We start from the raw sequence: 26237 nt of genomic DNA, 5'->3' as shown, positions 1-26237 counted from the left end.
TATTCTTAACTTTTCTTCTGTTCAGAGGGTGACTGAAAAATAATGATTTCAGCCATTAAACTGGTTTTATGCTGTGCTTATATCAGATTCTGCACTGATAATTTTGTTAAAGAATTTTTATTAACAATCTGTGGGCTCAACAGTTAATGGTAAAAGTCTTACTTAATTGTATAAGCACTATATTTCTGATTTTTGAGAGCTGCTTATATTTTAGTGAAATATTTTTATAAAACATACATAATTTTTTGAAAGTTATCATCCCTGCATGTGATGACCAAAGAAACACTTGGTTTATCATTTAGATTTTTAGAAGCACACTAACTTAAGTCTATATTAGAAAGTATATCCAAATTATTTAAAGTTTGAAGAGATTAAGTATGTCAATGAGAGATGGTGGTTTTGTTTTGTTTGTTTTTGAATAAATGTTGAGAACCCAGAGACCTAGGTTCTTACCTACTAATTTTAACAGACTCATGATAAATTATGTGTGCTTCTCAGCCTAAGTTCCTCAGTTTCCTTGCCTCCAAGTAAGGCATGTAACACTTGTCTTACCTATCTTGTAGAGTCATTGTGAGGATCAGTTACAAATTGACAGGGATGTTTTGGTTTGAATTTTAATTTGAAGGGACTCTAAAAATATCAGAAGTAGTGATCTCAATATAAGCAGTGAATGGCGATGGCAGTGATGGCTCCAGACACACTGTATGTTGAGTTCCTCACTGTTGTGAGTTATTTTGATGTATCTGTATCTGTATCTTTTTTTTTTTTTTTTAGCATGTGGGAGAGTCAGTGCCATGTAGTGGAACTTCCCCTCCCCCCCAACTAGGAGTCCAGATACCAGATATGTGACTAATTTTATAACCTTGGCTTAGTCACTTAGCCTCTTTAAGCCCTAGTATTCTCTACAGTATAAAAATGAGTAGCTATCCCCAAAGTTGCTTATATTTCTGTTTTTTTTTTTTAAGCTTTTTATTTATTTATTTGACAGAGAGAGAGAGAGATCACAAGTAGGCAGAGAGATAGGCAGAGACAAAGAGGGAAGCAGGCTCCCTGCTGAGCAGATAGCTCACCAGGGCTCCATCCCAGGACCCTGAGATCATGACCTGAGCTGAAGTCAGAGGCTTAACGCACTGAGCAACCCAGGCACCCCTGCTTATATTTCTAACATCAAAAAAGTTTATGTGACTCAGCACTGTCGAGTTAAGTGTCATTGCCTGTTTTGCTCCATTTAAAAAAAAAAAAAAAGTTAGCATTCCAACTGCTTTTACATTCATATCTGTGAACACATGTTTACCTCATTTGTAGCTGAAATATTTTTTTCTGCTGATCTATAAAAGAAAAATTCTAATCTGGGGATTACAGTAGTAATGAAAAAGGAGGTTGTGTAAAACATGGGTCATTATAAGCTAGAAATTACAGGTTGCAAATGCTTCTGGACTTTGGATTAATTGAAGACCCAGGGAAAGGCAATTTTACCACTTGGTCTCCTCATTCTGTGTACAGCTACAGATATGAGAAGGGCTTTACTTAAAAACACTTCTGACTAGTAGAATATTTTGTAGGAATTCTGGCTGAATCCCTTATTTTCTTTAGTATTCCTTTGGGCCTTTCCTACTGGTAGACAATTCCACAACTATTTTTCTTCCTAGTAGCAGGCCAAGTCCAGGTTCTAAAATGCATGTAGAATGTTTCCATTTGTATCTCAGAACAACTGTGAAGAATTTGAAAAGAATTCAGGAAACATTAATCTAGCATAAAACAAAAACTTGATTCATTCATTTATTCATTGTCATTCATTCATTCATCAGACACTAATGCTCTAGTTAGCAGGTTTGGGTCCAATGATGCAAAGATGAGTGAAACACTTTCTCTAGGAGGTCACAGTATAGTATACAAGACACAGATTGCATTTTATTCATTTTTCTATTTAATGGAACAGCTGTTAGACCAAACAAAAACTCACCCAAAGACCACAGTTAGCTGAGACATCTTTATATTTTTGTTCCGTATTAAGGCTATATGTTCTTTTAGCAGTTGTCTGTTTCTCACATCCATATCTCCATGTTTAATGTTTACCTGTATAATTCTAGTAGCTGAAAGTAGTTTAAATTGTAGGGCAGTCTTTATAGCTGTATCAGTATTTTCTCCTGGGGATTTTATTATACTTATTATATTTTATTATACTTATATTTGTAGGAGGTATATACAATATATATAATATTGTATATACAAATTTACAATAGAAATTGTAAGCTTGCTTTAAATTTTAGTATTGATACACAAGTATTTGGTATTCACAAAGTTTATTTTTTATTTGTTTTGTACTATGTTGGATTATGTGAACACAAAAACAATGATTAAGTTTAATAGTATTTTCAGGAGAGGACAATTTAGTTATATTAAGAATAGATTTGTGTGTGAATGTGTGTGTGTGTGTGTGTGTTCTTTAAATATAGGTCTCTAGGATTCTACTGGGGAGCCAATTCAATTAAATACCAAAATAATGAGATAGGTACTTCTGTTAAGAAGTTCCTAAGCATGTGCCCTTCATGAAAGTCTTAGATTTTATTAATTGAATGTGGAGCATTTCTAGAATAATGTGAAGATCTAAACAGTGAAATTTTTTAAAGTAATCTATTTTAAGTTGTTTACTGTAGCTCTTCTATCTTCCTGTGGAAGGGAACAACACATAGAGCAGCCTGTACAGAAACATTTAAAATTATATTCCCCACATGGAAATCTATAGTGTTTTAAAAGATACCTTAGAACCATTGGAATTAATTAGGGTAATAATTTTAGTTCCTTGTTTAAGTTATCTAAAGTTTTTGTAACATTTGTCCTGGAGGAAATTGTTAAAACTAAGAATTCCATTTATTCAGCCTTTATTAGAAAATTACTTTTTGCATACATTGGCTTTTATAAATTATTTCCTTCTGATTTTTTGCTATTTAGAGGTAACACTTCTGATTTTCTTTCTACTATGCTTTATAACTTGATTGCTCTCAAATTTCTGCACTATTTTGGGGAATTTTAAAAACTTAATTCATGGGACGCCTGGGTGGCTCAGTTGGTTGGACGACTGCCTTCGGCTCAGGGCGTGATCCTGGAGTCCCGGGATCGAGTCCCACATCAGGCTCCCAGCTCCATGGGGAGTCTGCTTCACTCTCTGACCTTCTCCTCGCTCATGCTCTCTCTCACTGTCTCTCTCTCTCTCAAATAAATAAATAAAATCTTTAAAAAAAAAAAAAAACAAAACTTAATTCATATTAAGTACTAAATGATTTGAAATTAAAAGTTTATAATCTGGCCCATTAGCTGGTAAATTTTCACAAACCAAATGAAAACCTGTAGGACTTTATTGTGACCATCTCATATTTTAATAGCTGTTTCTTTCTATTTTTTCTTTTAATTAAAAAGAAATAAATCTTTTCAAAAATTAAAAAGCTTCCTATATCAAATAAATACTTGGAAGTTTATTTTTATGTAATTCTAACACAGCCTGTTCTTCTTAGCTGCATCAGTAAAGAATGGCTTATTTAAAAAAGGGATCTGTTTGATTTTTGGTTGAAAATATTAAAAAATTAGCTATTTCCACAGTCATTTCAAAGTGATCTTGTTTCCAAAACTATTTAAAAAATTCATCACTTATGTTTGTCTATGAATTAAATTTTGCAAATTAGGTATGTTCTTACACCTTTGTCAGTAATAAATAATATTGCTAATAATCTAACAGTGACAATAGTAAATGTTACAGAAAACATTAAGTAAAGCGATTATGTATTTTTTTCTTCTGAGAAAAGTAACAGTACGTTAAAAAGTGGGGTCATAGCCAGCTCACTGCTATCTGTGGACATAAAAAGTGGGGTCATAGCCAGCTCATTGCTATCTGTGGACAAGGCTGTATCTCAAGATTCTTTAAGCATCTGTCATTATCTTGCATAGGGACCTCAGATTAAAAAGGAGCTATCAGAAAAGTAATTAAATGACATAATATTTTTCTCCTACAAGAAATATGGAATTGTTTCTCAAAAATTTCAAATTAAAGGAGGACTTCTCATTTTATAAAGTTTAATAAGGATATTATTTGAGGGATATTATCTTTGTCAACAGAATACGGTAAAATTGAATAGATTATCAAGTTTCTCAGAGTCCCAGGAAACGCATCAAATAATCTCCTTTACTAAAACATTCTCTGATGTCACGTGTGCCATATGTTACTCATGTAACTTCTTGTAATTCAGTAAAGCACACAAATAAAAAGTTGCAACAAGCTCCCACATTTTAAAATGAGTATTTTTAATTCTTGGTGCTACTAGTATTTGGAAGAATGACATTCCTCAAACATGAATGTACAAGAACATGACTCTGCATTGGTTTATGGAGTTAATACATTTAATGAGTTTTTAAGGATGGTCAGATTCAGTTAAGTGTAAATGTAAACTACTATAAGTAATGTCTAACTAGATATCTTAATTTTTCATCACTTAGAGTAGCAAGAATTGATTTTTTCCTCCTCCTTGTTTACCTTGTTGAAAATCTCTATCCACGTAAAGAAAGTAACAAAGACTTAAAAGATCTTACGATCATTTACAGGATGCCACAAAAATGTGTTCTAGTTACATCTGTACACATGTAATTTTGAGGCTTTAGGAAAGTAATGCCTCGGTAAGATTATTTTGAGTTGCGTATTTTCCATTATTTTGACTTGTTTTTGTTTCATTCTTCTAGGAAGCAAGAGTTGGATAGTAGTCATCCTCCAAAGCAACCAGGAAAACCGCCGGACCCTGGGCGTCCGGCTCAGCCTGGTCTCAGTAAGAGTAGAACTACGGACACTCTGAGGTCAGAGCAAAAGTCGCCTGGAAGGAGTCCTTCCACTATTAGCTTGAAAGAATCAAAGTCCAGAACTGATTTGAAGGAAGAGCACAAGACTAGTATGATGCCTGGCTTCCTCTCAGAGGTTAACCCTTTAAGTGCTGTCTCCTCTGTTGTAAATAAATTGAATCCTTTTGATTTGATATCAGACTCTGATGCATCCCAGGAAGAAACTGCCAAGAAACAAAAAATAGCTCAGAAAGAACAAGGAAAACCGGAAGGAATCACTAAGCCTCCATCACAACAGTCACCTAAGCCAGGTCCAAAGCAGCAAGGACCTGTGAGGGTCCCACCACAGCAGGATGGCTCTCCCAAATCAGTATCTTCTCAGCAGCCGGAAAAAATGAAGTCACAACCTCCAGGGACAGGCAAGCCAATTCAGGGGCTTACCCAGTCACCTCAGACAGACCAGGTACAGTGGCCACTTCAAAGAGATGCAGCCAGGCCTCAGACTAAACAGTCTGATGCTGTAAGGGGAGAATCTGTTAAACCTGCACTGCAAAGCCCATCCAAACCACCTATTCAGCAAGCAAGCCCTGGAAAACCTCCAGCCCAGCAACCTGGACCTGAAAAAGTTGCCACGCCACACCCTGGGCCTGCAAAGCCCTCAGCTCAACAACCAGGGACAGCAAAGCCTACTGTTCAGCAGCCTGGGCCGAAGTCTTCAGCTCAGCCTCTTGGGCCTGTGAAGACTCAAGTACAACAGGCTGGGGGAGAGAAACTTCCATCTCAGCAGCCAGGGCCAGCAAAGCCCCCAGCCCAGCAGCCAGGGACACCAAAGTCCCCAGCTCAGCTGCCTGGGCCTGCAAAAACTCCTTCTCAGCCGGTTGGGCCAACAAAGTCTCTGGCTCAGCAGCCTAGCCCGGCCAAGCCCCTTCCTCAGCAGCCTGGACCAGGCAAGCCCCCTCCTCAGCAGCCTGGCCCGGCCAAGCCCCCTCCTCAGCAGCCTGGCCCGGCCAAGCCCCCTCCTCAGCAGCCTGGCCCGGCCAAGCCCCCTCCTCAGCAGCCTGGACCGGCCAAGCCCCCTCCTCAGCAGTCTGGCCCGGCCAAGCCCCCCCCTCAGCAGCCTGGCCCGGCCAAGCCCCCTCCTCAGCAGCCTGGCCCGGCCAAGCCGCCTGGCCCGGCAAAGCCCCCTCCTCAACAGCCTGGCCCTGCAAAGCCTTCACCTCAGCAGCCTGGTCCAGTAAAACCTCCCCAACAGCCTGGCCCAGCAAAGGCTTCAGCTCAGCAGTCTCCAAAACCAGTAAGCCAAACAGGAGCTGGGAAACCTCTGCAGCCACCAGCTTCTCCATCTGCGGCACAGACTCCAGTACAAGGCCTCCCTAAAACCATCTGTCCTCTTTGCAATACCACTGAACTTATGTTGCATGTTCCAGAAAAGGCCAATTTTAACACATGCACTGAGTGTCAAACCACTGTATGTAGCCTCTGTGGCTTTAATCCCAATCCTCATTTAACGGAGGTGAGTGCATTTATTCATTGTGTTCATGCTCTTAACCCGTATCACCATCTTGCACAAATAATGCTTAGTTTATCCGTGGTATCATAGGATGATACTGTTTTCCTCTCATCCTTTCCTGCCTCCCCTCCTTCCTTCCTTCCTCTTTTTCTTCTCTGCCAATTGTATGTTTAAAAAAAGTTAAATATTTTCTCCAAGAATAATCCCAAAATATTGCCACAACTTTTGATAAGTTTGACATATAAAGTGAAAACGAATTAGGTCAGAGATGCTGAGCCATTGACTCATTGCGCTCTTTCCTGTAAGATCCCCGCTACTGATTGTGGAGCTTACAGTGGTATTTATTGTTCAGTGTGCAGTGATAATTACTTTAACTTTTAAATTCATACTCCGGCCTACCCAACTTAAGATACTCTTAACTGGGGTCATATCTGTGCTGGGAAATGAAAACAGATGTTATTTTTGCATTACAAATACAATTTTAATATAAAATTGAATAAACTTTCCCTAACTGTATGTCCCCTTTCCCTGCCAGTGATTTTGTCATAGCTGTGAAGGCATGATTTGCTCATTAGTTGAGATTCATCTAGAACAGTATAAGTCAGTTTGTAAAGCGAAGCCGTCATGAGAACAGGTTCACCATTGATGGGTGTCTTCTCAGAAGACCACAGTTATATCTTCAAGTCTTTTGGTAAGACTTCCTGACCTATCAAATCGTAAAGGGGCCAGTAGTGACACAAATGGGCTCAACGTTGTTTACTGTGAGGGTAGAAAAATAATTCTCAAGAAGTCAGTTAAGGTTAACCCAGCACTTAAAAGTGCCGGAAAATAAAAGATTTAATAAGTAGAGATTTGGGAACATTCAGGGAGAAGGGGAAAAAAGCCCAGAGCAACAAAAAAGCTCAGAAATTCTCTGGAGTTAAGAAGTAACATAGTGAAGATGAGATAATAATATAAGTGAGAATAGAGAGGCTAGAAGAATACATTTTTAAAAGAAATCTGGTGGCTCCTACCCGGTGAGAAGGCACAGAAATCACTTTGTCTGGAGGACAGCTGTTAGTGGGCATGTGTGCATTTTGTCTGCGAACAGCCCAAGAAGGAACTGACAGCAGGCAATGAAGAATTATGTCATTAAAAGATCCCTGAGAGAGGAGACTTGTGTACCCTTGTTATAAATGAAATCTATTCTATGATAATAACAGCATTGATGATTATTAGTAGCTGTTATGTTACTTGGGATACTTACTGTGATGAGAGATTAAAATGATTTCAATTAAAAGTATGTTAACTTCTGGTTGTTTTCCGAAGTATCATTTACTCTTCTTATCCGAAAGTCCTATTAAGCACCTTAGCTTTTCAGATAAGCCATCTTTAGTATAACATTGCAATTAATAAGAACAAGCTGCATTCGAATTGTAGCGGAAATTGGATTCTAAGTTTGTTTATATAGTTGTAGCTTTTAAAATTTTGGCAAAGATAGGTTTCTGCTCATACTATATGATGATGTTAGGAATGGAGGGTAGTAATGACTTCAAACAATAGGTGATCATTTCATAAAATGTCATTTTGGGGGGCAATTTATAAAGCAGAGGCATGTAGTCAGACTTTGAAGCCATGTATATTATTAGAATACCTATTATATGGAAGACATTTTAATACATGTTTGGAAGGATATAAAGATAACTAAAACATAGTGCAGATCTTAACAAGATCAAAGTGTATATATGCAAAGGGCAATGTAATAAGTGGTCATATGATAAGAGTTATGAGAAAGATGGACAAATACTTTGGACTTCAGAATAAGAAGTGTCCTTTCCAATGGGTGAGATTAAGAAAAGTTTCATAGAGAAATTGTCATGTGAGCAATTTTGAGCTAAGGATGGATACTGTTTCAACAGATGAAGGGCAAGGAATGGGGTGATGATTTGGCCCAAGACCAGAGCCTGAAAAACATACGTTGTATTTAAGGAATCAGAGGTAAATCTAGGTTGGCTGAAGTGATGTGGGGGGTGTGGGGGAATAGGCAATGAGATTGGAGAAAAGTCGAAGTCAGATTTTGGCCTTCCATGTTTAGCAGGTTGTGGTGAATATCTTCTTTATGAAACTTTCCTTGATTAATGTAATCATACATCCAACCATTCATTCATTCTGCTAGTTTGTACCCAATGCCTGTTGTGAAGCATCCATGATTGCTGTGATAGAATTAAGAAGTCATTGAATGTGCTCTTTCTTCCAGGAAGTAAAGTAGGAGAAAGAGAAGTTGTACTTGAGAAAGGAAAAAGTATATATATGTGAAGTAACTTCGTACAGGGCTTTACAGTTGGCATAGTTCTTTCCTACTGTTTTACCAAAATTTAATTTCTAAATAATTCCATGGGCATATATTCTGTTCACTGTAACAACGAGAAAACTATTGTTCTGGTGGTTACTATGGTTACTTTACTTGTTAGGATCATCCTGATAGTAAATAATCAAGCAGAAATGAAACCAGTCTTCTGATTCCAAATCTATTTACTCATGGTAGGAATAGAGATAAGTTCTATGAGATTATTATTTTTTTTAATTTTTTAAAAATTTTATTTTCTTTTTTGGTGTTCCAAAATTCATTGTTTATGCACCACACCCAGTGCTCCATGCAATATGTGCCCTCCATAATACCCACCACCAGGCTCACCCAGACCCCCAAACCCCTCCCCTCCAAAACACTCAGTCTCTTTCTCAGAGTCTACAGTCTCTCATGGTTTGTCTTCCCCTCCGATTTCCCCCAACTCACTTTTCCTTTCCAACTCCCAAATGTCCTCTGTGTTATTCCTTATGCTCCACAAGTAAGTGAAACCATATGATAATTGACTCTCTCTGCTTGACTTATTTCACTCAACATAGTCTCTTCCAGTCCCGTCCATGCTGATAGAAAAGTTGGGTGTTCATCCTTTTTGATGGAGGTGTAATACTCCATTGTATATATGGACCATATCTTCTTTATCCATTCATCTGTTGAAGGGCATCTTCATTTTTTCCACAGTTTGGCAACTGTGGTCATTGCTGCTATAAACATTGGGGTACAGATGGCCTTTCTTTTTACTACATCTGTATCCTTGGGGTAAATGCCTAGTAGTACAATTGCAGGGTCATAGGGTAGTTCTATTTTTAATTTCTTAAGGAATCTCCACACTGTTTTGCAAAGTGGCTGCATCAGCTTGCATTCCCACCAATAGTGTAAGAAGTTTCCCCTTTCTCCACATCCTCTCCAACATTTGTTGTTTACTGTCTTGTTAATTTTGGCCATTCTAACTGGTATAAGGTGATATCTCAATGTGGTTTTGATTTGAATCTCCCTGATGGCTAATGATGATGAACATTTTTTCATGTCTGTTAGCCATTTATATGTCTTCTTTGGAGAAGTGTCTGTTCATGTCTTCTGCCCATTTTTTGAAGTGATGATCTGTTTTTTGTGTGTTGATTTTGAGGAGTTCTTTTAGATCTTGGATATCAGCCCTTTGTCTGTAGTGTCATTTGAGAATAAGTTCTATGAGGTTAAAGGAAGAATACATCACTATCACTGGTGGGGGTGCACAGGCATCATAACTATTTTCATGGAAATGGAAGTATTTGGGATGGAAATCTGAAGAGGGATTTGGACACTTACAAAAGGGCATGGGGAATGTGTACCTCATTAGCTCATTAAAGGAAACCATTCCCATTATTGATGAGATAAACTTTCTGTAGCAAGGACATCATTTGAAATCTGAATGTAATAATGTATTCTCTGCTAAACATTTTGGGTTCTTAGGAGGATTCTCTGAACATTTGCATGAGAAGATATTTTTAAATATATTAAGTGCTTTTTAAGTTGCAATATAATGCAGCATGGATAATTTTTTAACTTATAAATTTTATTCTCAACTTGTTTCTTTAAACAGATATACTATCCTAAGTCTTTGGGTTCTGAGGTAGCAATCAAGAGCCATTTCATTTATAGCATTAATAGTAACATTACTTTTATCTTTTTCCCATAAGTAAAAATATCATCTGGGCTCTGGTTCTGAACTCTAGGAAGGCACCTTCCCTAATCCTGGGCACCAGATGGCCAGCTCCTCACTCTTGAATTATCAGGGAGTCAGATTTGGGAAATTAGAGCTCTGCATAGAGACGGAGAGCTGCTTTTTCAAGGGACAAGACAGGTGAAGTTTTGGGAATAATCACTACTTCTGAACTGCTCTATATACCCACATGGAAGTGAACTTCTCTGCATCTCCTGAAGAGGATGTAACCCTCTGGGTCAAAATGTCCTCAAATATTCAGATTGAGTAAACAGTATTTCTATGCAGGACAGGGAGAGAAGTGGGACATTCTTTAGTACTTTAACTTACATGGATTTATTATTTACAAGTTTGATGTTTATGTGCAAATAGTGTAATATTATTACTTTTTTAGTCTGTGGATTAAGTAGAATATTGCTCTTTTATATCAATTCTGGAAAAGATTAGGAGAATTTCTCTGATATATTTTGTTACCAATGTATCAGAATTATGACCGTATTTGTTTAAAAATACCCTGGCTCTTAAATGAGCACCAGTTAGGGGATGATTAAAGAGGTTTTATCATTCAGACACAAGCTTTAGGAAAGGGGATTTTTACTTCCTTAACTGATTTTGTCAGCTTTGTCTTACCCCTGCCTGCCACACACACACACACACACACACCCTCACGCAACTCAAATATCTGTGTGAAGAGGATGGTATTTAAACCGTCCACTCTGCTGGCTGTCAAGATGTGTGCTGTTCCAAATAAACCTTAAGAATCTACTGGCTCTGAGCCTAGACTTTTGATGCCAAGAGGAGTTTATAGCTATCTCTTCTTGCCAGTCCATTAACAGAATAAATCGTAACAATGCAGGTTCTCTCTTTGGGGTTGCTTTTTGACATAGAAACTGAATATTTGCTTTCTAAATAGCAACTAATGCATTTTTTTTTGTTATTTTTTTTTGTTGCTAATTTACTTTATCTCTTTTGATGTGTAGCCTGGGGCAAGATCTAAGGGCAGATTTAAAGACTTACTTGTGCCCTAATGTCTAATAATTCTCCTGGCTTTTATCAAATTTTATAATATATGAAGTGACTTGTCATTTTTCAGAATGTTGATAATGAACCAAATGCTAGTGAGAAAGTGGATTTAAGGTGTCTTGTAGGTTTTTTTCTTTTTGTTTTTGTTTTTTATGGTCATTTTATTTTTGGTCCTGATGGCCCATATGTTAATCAGTCTCTTGACTGACTGATACCAGATATTTTATTTAACAAAAAGATGGCCATATAATAGTGAGCAAAGTAGGAAAAGAACCCCCCAAAACAAACACACCTGGACTTGCATATAATTTCTCTCCATTTATTACAAACATAAAACAAAAAAGAAATTCTTCAGGTCAGGAAAATGACTCAACTGGACACCTCTTTTAGGTGCATGGGCCTGCTGTGTCTTCCATTTCGGGTGAGAGAAACCAGTGGAGAGAATCTGTTAAGAAGAACTGGTGAGAAAGAGGGTGGCGCTGTGCCCAGTGTCAGGAGGCTGGAAACTGTGTAGAAAGAAAATCAGTTACGACCTTCCTGATGGTTAGAGTAGCTGGAATAGTGTTTAAAAAAGGGAATTTTCTATTTTTAGTAGCTTGCTGTTGTAGCACAAGGGTCGTGCACCTCTAATTCTAAGCAAAGACTGCAACGTAATTCCTCTTAAAAAGGAAGACTGGGCAGAGTCAGTTCACCTCCTCTCTCTAAAAGTCCCACTTCTTGAAAGATTGAATGTATAGTGGTTCCAGAAAACGGGGAAGGCCACCAGTAGTCTATAAGTTGACATGTTGAATTCTTAGAAGATAGAAAATGGCAAGAAGATGGCAGAAAAGAGCCAAGGAAACCACTGTACAAGTGGCTTCCTCAGGGGAGTCTCTGTGAGCTCTAAGCTAGGAATGAACAAAAATAGAGCGCAGCCATGGGTTGTAGGTAGTGATAAAACAACAGATTAAAAAACTGTGGTAGGAAAAATACGACAGGTGGACTCTTTCCTAATCTCCAGTGGGAAGACAGTGAGTAGGGAGAGGCTGTATTTTTCCTTCCCTTTAGCCAAAGCATTCTGCCAATGTAGGGATGAGCTGCTTAATGGCCCCTCATGAGAAGACTAAGGTCTTTGGAACAAGATTAGAAGTAATGCCCTTCTCACACAAGAGTGTGGTTTAAAGGAGAAAACAAACAAATAAAACATGACTCAACTGTGAGTCGACTGCACTGATCATGAGATCAGTCTTGTAAAGTTGGCTTACCTGGACATTGACCATCTGCCATCCCATGTTCTCCCATTTAAAGGAGAGAACTAATGGGGAAGCAGAATGTTCCACAAACACGGAAAAACCTCTGTTGATAACCTCATAAGTAATGGGGACATTCACCATAAATGACTGGTTTGAAGAGACTAACTTGACATTTTAGCAATAATACCACATGAAGGATCCAGGTGAACTAGTGAAAAATAAAACAACAAAAACACCTGACCTCATAAGAAGGAGTTAATTCAGGAAATATAAAGAATTTATAAAAATTTTTCTTATTCTTGAGAAATATTTAAGAGGATATTTTATAAATAATTTCTACATTTAAGTTTCAATGGGTCCACTTGATGGTCTGGAAAAGACCCAGAATTTTTCCAGATTGTAGAGCTGAATTATGACAATTAAAAATTATTCAGCTACTTCCTGAGCCTTTACTGTGTTTCAGGCACCATTCCAGACTCTGGGCATATTAATAGTGAACAAAGTAGATACACATTCTCCTCTCATATAAAGTATATTCTAATAAGAGTGACAAATACAACATATAGTGTGATAGCTGGTAATAAATGTTATGGAGAGAAACGAAGTAGCAGAAGGTCAGAGCATGGACCATATGTGGAGGAGGTTGAATGGTGGGGTTCCTTCCTATTGAAGAATTGGAGTCTGGGAATTGATGGATAACTTGGGAATCTGGAATTTTTAATGGTACTAGAGGTCTAACTTGTGTATATAGTCTTAACTAAAGCTTGGGTGTGGAGATAGTTAAGAAAGGAGAGGGTGGGAATGTACCCAGAAATGCATAGAATTCTGAGATTTTTCTCTTTACTACTTCCTATGGTGACATAGAGGCTCGGGAATGGGCATTTTATCTCCTGCATGGGGTCTCTTTCTGGATGCCTGCTCATAGAGTTGTAGACATTTTGGGGAAATGGTTATCTATATATATTAAAAATCATGAATCATGAAGTGTGTACCTAAGGGCTCTGATAGGAACTTCAGAAAGAAAGAATCAGGATGATGGAGGTAAGCTCTTCAGATTGTTCCATCCCAACCACGGGCCATGCAAGATGAATAAAATGACTGATAGGTGCATCTGGAGGAAATATTAGATTTCCAAAGATGAGGAGAAACCTTGGAAGACTTCCATGGAGAAAAATGGTATTGTCTATGAAAAGATGAGAAATCAAACAGCTACCATGCTCATTATCAACACCGAAGACAATAGTTAGGGGGGGTGATTTCTTTAAATTTCCAGATATGATGATAAGATGAATTCTGTACCTAGGCAAGATATCAGGAGAGACTTTGAGGGCAGCCTAAGAATGTTCTAACACATGAAAGAATGCATACAAGTTATTACCTCTTTCTAGCTATACGTACATGTGTACGTATCTGTACGTACATCACAATCACTGGAGGAGGTTCTCCTATTAATATGGGAAGTAAGAATGGGATGGAATAGCTGACTCTACCCAGAAATGAAGAAAACTAGAAAGACATTAATGTTTTCTAAAATGTGATTACATAACCGTGGTGGAATGTGAGATGATATTAGATGGTGCAAAAATCAAGCTGAAAAAGTTATGTCTTTATTGCATGTTAATATATATAATTAATGCATTAATTATAATTTAATATAACATAAATATATAAATATGCACCAAAGTTAATTTAATATAATATAAATATAATATAATTTCTTGGCTATTGCTTAAGACAGTCCTAAAGTAGTGGTAGTGTAAGGTTGTCTTGAAAAACTGTAGCTTTGGGGGAACCTTGGTGGCTCAGTGGGTAAAAGCCTTTGCCTTCAGCTCAGGTCATGATCCCAGGGTCCTGGGATCGAGCCCCACATCAGGCTCTCTCCTCCTTGGGGAGCCTGCTTCCTCCTCTCTCTCTTTCTGCCTGCCTCTCTGCCTACTTGTGATCTCTGTCTGTCAAATAAATAAATAAAATATTTTTTTTTAAAAAAAAGAAAAACTGTAGCTTTTATAGTAAGGTAAAAATATATAATATTTGAAATTTATAAATTGAAACTTACTTGATACTGGCAACCACTTTAAAAACTCAAAGCAAAACTTAACATTGGTTGATGGCGGAGAGTAAGGCTTGGTGGTAGAGAAGACTTTACTTTTATTGTACCTTTTGTAAACTTGTAAGTTCATGTTATAATTAACACTTGAATAATTTTAAAAACCCTCATTCATCAAATGATAGGTTGAACAGTTACATGATGTGACAGAATGGATAAAGCATTCAGATTCTTGATTTTTCACCTTTAGCCTTGGCATTCTACCTGTTCACTTAACGAGAACTTTTGGTTCTAAATAACATGATAATGATTTGAAATGCCTTTATGCCTATGATGGCAAATTTGGTTGGTTTTTGATACATCCTTTATTACAGTCATGTGTGCTTTAACTGTCACTGTTTTTATGTGAAGCCAGTGAAGAGAAATACATTCCCTTGATTCTAAGTATGAGGTTCTTATATTCTAAAGATAAAGGAACTTTTTTTCTCTTCTCTGAGAATCCATATGGTATCATATGGATTTAAAACAAGAATACCCTAAAAAAAAAAAAACAAGAATACCCTGACCATAACAAAATTATTTTATCTTCATTTAAAACAGTTTTCCAATGAGTTTGAAGGAATGGAAATACCCAATTAATCATTTAAAAAATATATGTTACTTAAATATGTTTACAAACACTGTATTTAGCTCTCGTTTTTTGGCAGGATCTAGTTTGCAACATTTTTTTTCTCATGATTTGGATGTTCCCTGTATAAAATATATATTCCTCATGCTCTACCCATAACTTGAGTCATTAGAACCAGTTTTGTTTGTTTGTTTGTTTTTAACTTTCAGCTTTTAAATGACTAGATATTTCAGGTGTCTTTCTGCATATCCAGCTTTTAGAATATCTGCTAAGCCTGTTGTTACATATTATTGCAATTGGTATGATGATCTATATAGCTTGGTAAGAACAGATGTTGTGCTGTGAAAGCAGATCCCTGCACCTAAACAAAATCATTTGCTGGATCAGTAAACTTAATACAGTGATGGGTTAACGTGCTCATTGTTCACATCCCTTGAGAAAACATCTCTAACACGTCTAGTCCATATCTTAATTAGCTCAGATAAAAGTAAGCTCTTAGAAATAGTTCAAAGATAATACATTGAAGGAAAAATGTAATTAATCTATTAGTTTCTACTTATTTTCCTTAAAAATGTCATTATCAAGTGCATCAATAAGGCATCAGATCTGGGGTGTCGCCCTAGCTGTACCCCTCACACATGTTTACTCTTGCTGATATTCCTATGAATTTACTTTGAAGTAGTTCTTGTTACCTTCCATAAGGAAGCAATAACTTTTCTACAGTTTTCTTACCTTTTTCTTCGGGAAAAAGGAGATTGATCTTCCATCACAGAAATGAGAGATCTTAGTTTGAACACTATGCATTTCAGACTGTGCACTAGGCTCTCTATATGCATTTTGTCATTTAATGCTCTTTTGATAAGGTGGTATCCACATTTTGAAGATGAGTAATAGAGTAAAAAAATCATAATTCGCATTGTAAAGCAATTTGAAATCTTCAATGTTTCTTTATAAATTTATCATCAGAAAGCCCTTTGGAAAAGTGGAAACAATGTGAGAATTTAGATTGGGAAAATATGTATGCCAGCCCTGGTTCAGCTACTTAGCTTGTGATTTGGTCAGGCCATTCTTTTTTTCTGAATATCTAGTTTTCTTATTTATGATGTTGAAGTCTTCCCACAGTCAAAATCACATTTGGCAATATAAGTGGAAATGCTTTGAAACTGAAAGTAATGATAACGTTATTACTAATCTTTATAAAAACTATGATAGGCAAATAAGGATAGTGCCATCATCATTAACTACAGTTGTCAATGAGAAAACTGAAGTTAGGGACTTGAGGTGACTTGCATGGTCACAAAATTACTTAGCAATGAATCTCATGTAGGAAACTGGATTTGCTGACCCCAAATTTAGCATCTTCTTCTTCTTTTTTTTTTTTTTTTGGAGACCATGTTGCCTTTAAACAGACCATTTCTTAAACTTCTAGGTTAAAGAGAAAGTGTGTGTGTGTGTGTGTGTAAATTTTACATATTCTTAAAGTTAAAAAACATTAACTTTCTTGATGGGGGTTTATTTTTGGAATTTAGCGTAAATAAAACTGAGGTCCAAGAACACTGGTTTTATACCTTCCTACTCACTGTTGCTTAAACCAGAGTTTTACATGGCTGTATTCTTTTTTGTTCTTTAGGAAAACTGTGAGCTCCTGCTCTGAGTTAGGCACTCTGTTATATTTTGAAAATACAGATGATGAAGTTGATAACTTTGTTCACTGTCCGGAGTAGAACTCAGAGTCCAAAAGGAGAGGCAATAATTTAGCAAATGAAGATAGAATCTTGTTTGTAAAATAGAATAAAGTTTATATAGATGAGACCTAGTCTCACTTGAATATAAAACAATAAACCACTTTCTTTTTTTTCTCTAATCAAAATTAAAGATTTTAAAAATCACTTGTAAAACATTTGATAGAAATAGGACATTTCTATAATTTGTTCAGTAAAGTCAGAATTTTCAGTAGAATTTGTGGAATAATTCTTAGGAACAGATTTCTGCTTATGTAAAACAAAAGAAGTCAGTGGCAGCCTCTATTATGTGAACATGTTGATTGGGAATTTTGTAAAAGTTGGGAAAACTTTTGATGTGTGGTTTTATGTGTTTTTAAACTTGATGGAGGAGGGATTAGAAGAATGGTCAGAAGGAAATAAAGGGTAGGATATGTGGATAGGATCTATAAAAAAATTGGAAATGTGGATAGGATCTATAAAAAAATTGAAAATAATGTAAAGGTGATTAAATGTAATTTTAAAATCAGGTTTTCCTTAAAGACATTCTTGAAAATGGGCATACATATAACTGTATAAAATCTGAATAAATTTTAAGTGGTTTCCATTCATAGAAAGCTAAGAGGCTAAAATCCTCATGCATTTTTGTTGTTTTTTTACACAAGATTTAATATACTTTAAGTATGCCATATATATATATATATATTTTTAAAGATTTTATTTATTTATTTGACAGAGAGAGACCACAAGTAGGCAGAGAGGCAGGCAGAGAGAAAGAGAGGAGGAAGCAGGCTCCCTGCTGAGCAGAGAGCCCGATGTGGGACTCGATCCCAGGACCCTGAGATCATGACCTGAGCCGAAGGCTGCGGCTTAACTCACTGAGCCACCCAGGCGCCCCCCATATATATTTTTAAAAAGCATTTTTTTTTTCCTTTCTGACTCAACGTACAAGTGGTTATCTTCATTCCAGTTAGCATCTGATTGAATTAAAGATACATAGTTTTCAGCCTACATAATGAGTTCATAAAGTTTAGGTGACCCTTGGTTCTTTTCATTAATGGAATTTATTTCTTCAATTATTAAATGAAATAAGAGGACTTCAATAAGCTCTTGGCAAACACAGCCTACCTGTGAAACTCTTGGATTGCAGGCTACAAAATTGTGGAATAGTTCAAGGTGCATGTTAATCATTCAAGGCATCAGAGTTGGAATTTGCCATATGAGAAGCAGCTCAGAAGTGTTAACTCATAGTGTATCTAAGTTCAGTTTACTGATTTGGGATCCTCCTCTCTTTTTGTGGCTGTAATAGAGGTAAAAGATATTTTCATGTTTGTGCATATACATACAGTAACTATTTTTTAAATTCTGCTTTGATGAAAGTGGTTTTCTGGTTTTAGACAGCTTTCACAAACATTAAACTATGCTTTTATCATTTGATCCTATTTTTTGAGGATTTATACATGTTATTGCCAGTATTTGGTAAATATTATTATGCTTTAGGAAGGAAAATGTTTGGTGTATGTTTCACAAGGTATGGTGACGGCTGCTGAATTATGCAGCAGAAATTATAATCCACACACTTTCAGAGGGATGTATCCATCCAACTTCTGGATGGATTGTTTTAAATAAAACTGTTGCACCCACTTGCTAAGCATGTCATCACAGTTCTGAGAAATGCTAATGTCCTGTTTTTAGCTAAAATAAATTGTGCATTAATATGCATAGCTAAAGATGTCAACCACGGTGAGCCATCTGCAGCCAAACTGCCGTCAGTGAGTCGCTGCCTCTGTGGAGGAGGTCATGTGGCTTAGGCAATCCTCGAAGAGCAGAAAACAATCTGTTTTCACGCGATAGCTTGCTTTCCTATTTATAATATGCTACATTATGTGATTATGTAATGTGTGTTATATAATTATATCTTTTGTGGCATTCGAACTATCAAATATAAATAACATATTCAGGAAATATTTGAAGATAATTTGATGAAAAATAGGAAAAAAGTTCAGAATAGTTGATGAGAAGTCAGTGCTTTCTTTTAAGTTCATGTGAAAGAGGAGGGAAGAAGTAGTAATTGGAAAAGAATTGAAAGCACTGTCTGAGTCTAAATGTTCAAACTATGCCAGGAAGAGTTGAGAAGGGACAGACCTGAGAATGTTAAGCAATAAAGGAGGAAATTCAGTGTGGACCTGAAAGATGGGTAGCATTCTGGTGAACGCAGGAGGAATACACGTTGGGCTGTGCATTCCACCCACGTGTGAGAGAATGAGGATACTGCCATGATGGAGTAACTGGTACATGCGGACGTCATGGTTTGCTGAAAAGTTTAGTTGTTATGCTTTCAGAAGTAAGAACCCAACAGTCTTTATTGTATAGGGACGGGCAGGATGAAAGTATAACTGAGGAAAATTTATTCAACAGCAAATGTGAATGGTGTGAATACAGCAAGTAAAAATTCCCAACGTCGTGTTATTCTTTTGATGTTCCATTATTCCAAGTACTATGCTGTGTTGAGCAGAGATTCCATTATTAATCTTATGTAGATTTTATGTTTAAGATTTCCAGTTTGGAGTTCACTGAAGGGTAGATGTTAGTCATTAGGCCTTCTGGACTGTGTGTGTGTGTGTGAGAGAGAGAGAGAGAGAGAGAAATATTCATTCCATTTTGAAGCTAAATAGATGAATAACAGTTGTGAGCACGAATATGCTTTAACTCTAGAACCCTAACATTTGGGGCACCTGGGTGGCTCAGTGGGTTAAAGCCTCTGCCTTCGGCTCAGGTCCTGATCTCAGGGTTCTGGGATCGAGCCCTGCATTGGGCTCTGTGCTCAGCAGGGAGCCTGCTTCCCCCTCTCTCTCTCTGCCTGCCTCTCTGCCTACTTGTGATCTCTGTCTGTCAAATAAATAAATAAAATCTTTTTTAAAAAAAAAACCCTAACATTTGTCAACTCACCTCAGTGCTTAGATGTATCGAGTTAATTATCGTCAATTATTACTGAAGACACACTCTTAAAATTCTGAATATAATTTTTTAGTAATCAGTAATAATCAAAACTTTGGGTAACTTTTTTTGATAGTGGCAACATTAATTGAAGCTCTCTAGGTGAGGCTCACTACCTTAAGTGGTACTTCTTGAAACATCTAAATAATACATTTATGATTATCCATCAAAGTCCTTAGCCAATGAATTTATATTACTGTATGTCATAGCTCTAATAACCCAGAGGGTAGGATTTAGCAGGGAGGTGTGTTTTAGTAATTGTACTGCAGGTCTGCATTAGGGTATAAGTGACCTGAGAATGAGCAGAAATCATGGCTAACCAGTTTCTTATCCCATTTACTCAGATTATTAAATTAGAGGAGTGAATGAACGACTTTGTGTGTTTCTTTTTTTCTTTCCTCAGAACCAATTGAATTATGGTAGCTCATTTAAAAGTTGTGTCTCCAGACCTTGAATTCCATTTATGTACTCTATAAGTAAGGCTATGGGTGGGAAAAGCAAAAGATGACTATTTTTTCCTGTTGTTATATCAACTCTAGAATTTAGGAATAGGTGAAGCATAACATTTTTCAAATAAAGTTGGATTATTTCATTTTAATATTTATGTATTGAAGATAAGACTTCTTTCTGGATACATTGATATAGTTATGGGCTTCCCTGGTATTGTTTCTTGTATTTTTCCCATCATTTATCAGGTGGATGTGGATGATTATAGTGTAATGTTAGGGAATAAGTGCTAGTTATTTTTTTTTTTTAAGATTTGTAATTATTTATTTGGGAGAGAGAGTGGATGCACAAATGAGAGAGAAAGAGAGTGAGAGAGCACATGAGAGGCGGGGTGGGGGAGAGGCAAAGGGAGAGGGAAAAGCAGACTCCCTGTTGAGCAGGGATCCTGAGCCAGGGATTGATCCCAGGACTCTGGGTCATGACCTGAGCCGAAGGCAGATGCTTAACCTACTGAGCCAGGTGCCCCAATAACTGCACTTACGACAGGTGCCCCAATAAGTGCTAGTTATAGGAAGTTATTATGAAATATTGGTAGAAACCTTTTTCTGTGAGTCAGCCTTGGACTTGGATATTGTTTGACTCCTGTGGCATGGGGAAGAAGTAATAAGGACTAAGATATTCTGAGATCCTCATTCATGGCTACAATGGAATGAAGACCCAATCATGTAGACGTAGGAGAACCAACTATATTATAGACATGGGTAACAAATGGAATGGGCATCAAGTGTCTGAGGAAGTGATGGTAATAAATTAAGGTTCATTTCTGCTCAGACTTAGAAATAAGTGTTTAATTTTGGAAGTGAAACAAGCAGTTATTGCCTTGAGGTGTGGAAAATATGTATGGTTAGTTGGTATGGTGATTATGAGGGACTCTTTGAGTTTGACTCAAAATGGGGATAGGTTGTTCATGGCGTGCAACCAGAAACCAAAGGCAGCAGCGTGTCCTACAAACTATGTAAACAGTGGGAATTAGCAGAGTAAATACAGGAAAGCTGTAGCTTGAAGAGCACAAACATTTTCAGTTAATTTATTTAATTCAAAACAGCTCAAAACTGTGGGCATCTGTCATGCTTAAAGGCTTAGTTAGACCCCAGGGCATCAGTGGAAAGACCACTACCGGGAAGTCCTTACTGTTTGTTACTTACTGTCTTTGGGGGATATAGACCTGAAAATAGATTGATGAAAGAAGTACTAGCATTTTACATTTCAAAATGATATATTTTGAAGTTCTTGCAAAAGATTAACTTCATTTCACAGTTCTGGGAGAGGCATTGAGTTGCAAGGGGAAGTAGTTATAGTCAACCAACCCCTTCTGTGGTTAGTGGTTTTACGCAGATGATCTTTTTGTGAGGGTATAAAGAATCTAGACAGTGACAAAGGCCAAGTGAGGGGGGTTGGCTTTGGAAATGTGAAAAGAGATACGGGAAATTACCTTTCACAAGCAGTGCAGACATACTTGAGGAATAATTGAGAATGTAGGGAAGATACCACAGGATTTCTCATTCTGATGACTGAGAGGAGAAAGGAGCTGTTATCACTCATTTCTCTCCCTGCTGGCATGGTGGAAGACAAGGCCCCCTGGAAAAGTACAAGGTGGTTTCTGATGCTGGGGCGGCTTGTGGACTTTTTCATTTTCTCAATTTATAGGAAGTTTGCTTTTGTTTTTGTTTTTCAGTTGAATCAGGGAATTGCAAATGCTTCTGTTTTCAGTGCTAGATTGTTAAGCACTGAGATAAAAATCATTTCTAGTTGCAACGGATTTGGCCAGTAGAATTAAATATAAAAGGAGGCTCTTTCTAAAAAAAAAAAAAAAAAAAAAATCCTAAGAGGATAAAAAGCTTTTCATATTGTGTTTGCTGCAATTATTTTAAGCCATATTCTAGCAGTGAGGAGGAACACTGAGGGGTCAAAATGGCTGTTACGTGTTTTTATCAAAATGAAGAAAATGTGGTCATTAAAAGGACAAAAGGTGGGGCTGTGGAGTCTGTTCAGAAGAGGGGTATGCTAAGAGAAAAGCAGAATTCTTCTCTGTGGAGAGGCAGTGATTTGGGTTTTCTCCCTCTCTTCCCAACTCTTCCCTGTGTCATTACATGGAAACAAGGTCATATACATTTATAAAATACAAGGAGACATTTGGTTTTGGAATAAGGGCACTATAAAATGTATTTCCCACTACTAGTGTAAATTATGCATTTGGTATGCTGTGGTAGCGTTCTGATTTTACAGTGGTTTGAAAATGGAATGAGAGCCTAGGTAGGCTCGCTACACGTGAAGCTCCGAAGTTCACATCCGAGGAAGTATAAGTAGAAGTTGCTCAGTAAATACTTGAATAAAGAAATGAATAGGCGGCTTGGGTGCCTGGGTGGCTCAGTCGGTTGAGAGTCAGACTCTTGGTGTCAGCTCAGGTCATGACCTCAGAGTAATGAGATTGAGCACTGCATTGGGCTCTGTGCTCAGTGGAGAGAGTCTGCTTGAGAATCTCCCTGTCCTGGGTGGCTCAGTTGGTTAAGCAGCTGCCTTCGGCTCAGGTCATGATCTCAGCGTCCTGGGATCGAGTCCCACATCGGGCTCCTTGCTCGGCAGGGAGCCTGCTTCTCCCTCTGCCTCTGCCTGCCTCTCTGTCTGCCTGTGCTCGCTCTCTCTCCCTCTCTCTCTGACAAATAAATAAATAAAAATCTTTAAAAGAGAATCTCCCTGTCCTTATGCCCCTCCCCTCCATGTTCTCTCTCCCTCAAATAAATAAACCTTTAAAAAAATAAATAAATAAACAGGTGGGGGTGCCTGTCTGACTCAGTCAGTGGAACATGAAACTTGATCTCGAGTTGTGAGTTCAAGCCCCACATTGGATGTGGAGCTTACTAAAAAAGAAAAAATAATTAAAAAGGAATAGGTGAATGAATTTTGCTTCTGCTTTGGTTATAACACTCATCAAAAAGATTAAGAGCAGCTAACTATAATGCAAGTCAGTAACCCCAGGGATTTATAATATATTGTGGTTGATGTAGATGCACATCTCATAATGTTTTACAGGAAAAAAAATCAGTGACAGAGCAGAGGTAAAGAATTATGCTTTTAATTACATGTTCTTTTGTCTGCATAATTATGAGGTGATGTCTCATTTAAGGTTGTGGAAAAAGACAAATGAGCAAAAATGAACAGTACAACAGCAGAAGTGACATTGACAGTAGGGGAGATGGTCAAGTAGGTTAAAGTTTATTTATGAAGGAGTTTATGTCCATCAAGAAGGGGTAAAGTAGAGTGAAAGTTTCCTTACACTCTAGCTCACCTTTCATCAGGGTACCGGCATAAGTAGCAATTGCTTATGTTTTGGAATTCAGATATTTATATAATAAAGAGTTATTTTGTGAAATGCCTCAAACATACAGAAAAGTAAATATTAAAAAATACGGCAAGTACACAGATACTCAGTACCCTTACTGAAAAAAAATGTAATGAACACTTTCTACCCATTTTAAACAAATGTTTTAATTTTACTTCATTTCACATTTTATTTTTTTTTTATTTTTTTATTTTTTTTAAAGTTTTATTTATTTTATTTGACAGACAGAGATCACAAGTAGACAGAGAGGCAGGCAGAGAGAGAGGGAGGAGGAAGCAGGCTCCTTGCTGAGCAGAGAACCCGATGCGGGGCTCGATCCCAGGACCCTGGGATCATGACCTGGGCCGAAGGCAGAGGCTTTAACCCACTGAGCCACCCAGGCGCCCCTCATTTCACATTTTAAAACAGAAATATAACATGTTAGAGTTGACAATCTCTTTAACCTTCTCTAAACAAAAGTTTGCTTTCCCTGGGATTGCAAAATAAGCCCTTTTATACAAATGCCTGAGTTTAAATGATTCAGTGTGCTTTTTTACTTTAAAGCCATTATATTAAGAAAGTCATTCAATAAAGTTTTGTTCTCTTACTAAAACAGCTTCACAGTATAAACTATTAAATGACAAAAGTTTTTAAGAGTTTAGGAAAGGCTATTTCAATTTCTTTTTAAAAGGAAGTTGTTTGCCCATAAGGAACATGCTTTTTGCCAGCCTAACACTTCATACTTTTATACTGTGGAAAACTTTTCTGGTAACTCTGTTCCACATATTTAGTTGTTCACCATTAGACTTCTGTACAGAGAATCTCAGTGCTGAACTGGTAACATTGGTTATTTTGGTTGGAGAAGATTGTATCATACAGAATTTGATGTTCTGAATTACTTTGGAAGTATTTAAAATTTTGTATTATATGCACATATTATTTTGGAATTCAAAGAAGGAGAATGCCAAACATAGGTACTTTTATTTATCTTTTTATTATTTATTTATTTTTTTAAATTTAAATTCAATTAGCTAACAGATAGTACCTCATTAGTTTTTGATTAGTGTTCAAGTGCTCATCCCATCATGTGCCCTCCTTAGTGCCCATCACCTAGTTACCCCGTTCCCCTACCCACCTTTCTTTACACAACCCTCAGTTTGTTTCCCAGAGTCAGGAGTCTCTGATGGTTTGTCTCTCGCTGTTTTTTTCCCATTTAGTTTTGCCTCCCTTACCTCTGTGCTATACCTTATATTCTACATATGAGTCAAACCATATGGTAATTGTCTTTCTCTGATACACTTATGCTATCCACAGATACTTTTAAATTATGTTCTAAAATAAGTATCCAATTCAGCATCTTTTTATAATTGGTGCAACATGAAATGAACAGATGTACTTACTCCTATACCTGTGTTTATATATGTGTTGTTTATCTCACATCTATATATATCTCACTGGTTGAATAAGTATATTGCTTCCTTAAACTGCTCTTTCTATAAATTTTTTTTTTTTAAAGATTTTATTTATTTATTTGAGAGAGACAGTGAGAGAGAGCATGAGCGAGGAGAAGGTCAGAGAGCGAAGCAGACTCCCCATGGAGCTGGGAGCCTGATGTGGGACTCGATCCCGGGACTCCAGGATCACGCCCTGAGCCGAAGGCAGTCGTCCAACCAACTGCGCCACCCAGGCGTCCCTAAACTGCTCTTTCTAGTATATTCATAAAATGATAAGGAAACAATAGTTCCTCTGTTAAATCATGCTATTATTTGTGATAATTTGAAGAGATGCCATTGGTTTTTCTTTATTTTCTTAACAGAGAATGTTCTCTTTCTAACCCAGTGTGGCTAACAATTTTTGTTTTCACACATTTGATTATGTTGCCTTGGAGGGGAAAGTAATGCTCTGCTAATTTAAGAAATTAGCAATGTGTTAATAATTTGACAGGCTTACACTGGGTTATGTAACTAAAAACTGTATATGAGCCACCAATAGAAAAAATATCTAATGGAAGTAATTTCTGGACTCTTATTTGTTATAATTCATCTTTTTATGATACAGTGTTTCCTGTTTCTGTGATTACAAACTTATAGTAAATCAGGGGCAAAGAATAACAAAATTGGGGGTGCCTGGGTAGCTCAGTTGGTTTAGCAAGCAGCTGCCTTCGGCTCAGCTCATGATCCCAGTGTCCTGAGATGGAGCTCCACATCGGGCTCCCTGCTAAGTGGGAAGTCTACTTCACCCCCTCCCACTGCTGCTCCCCCTGCTTGTGTTCTTTCACTCGCACTCTTTCTTTCAAATAAATAAATAAAATCTTAAAAAAAAACCCCACAAAATAACATTAGAAAAAAATACAACTTTATGTTCATTTTTACTTTTTATTTTTCCAAAAAAT

The 26237-nt window shown here is 37.1% G+C and overlaps 1 protein-coding gene across 6 annotated transcripts in view; it reads left to right on the top strand.

Annotated features, from left to right (window-relative positions):
• PCLO (piccolo presynaptic cytomatrix protein) overlaps positions 1 to 26237 on the top strand; it is a 530926-nt gene that overhangs the window by 115753 nt on the left and 388936 nt on the right. For all 6 annotated transcript variants that reach the window (XM_044245920.1, XM_044245919.1, XM_044245917.1 and 3 more), the window contains exon 2: positions 4729 to 6334. In XM_044245920.1, coding sequence (XP_044101855.1) covers positions 4729 to 6334 — 1606 coding nt within the window. The remainder of the gene's footprint in view (positions 1 to 4728; positions 6335 to 26237) is intronic.

Source organism: Neovison vison, chromosome 4, assembly GCF_020171115.1.
Source record: "Neovison vison isolate M4711 chromosome 4, ASM_NN_V1, whole genome shotgun sequence".
Taxonomy (NCBI): domain Eukaryota; kingdom Metazoa; phylum Chordata; class Mammalia; order Carnivora; family Mustelidae; genus Neogale; species Neogale vison.
Note: the sequence above shows the minus strand (reverse complement) of the source record. Positions and strands in the feature narration are given on the sequence as shown.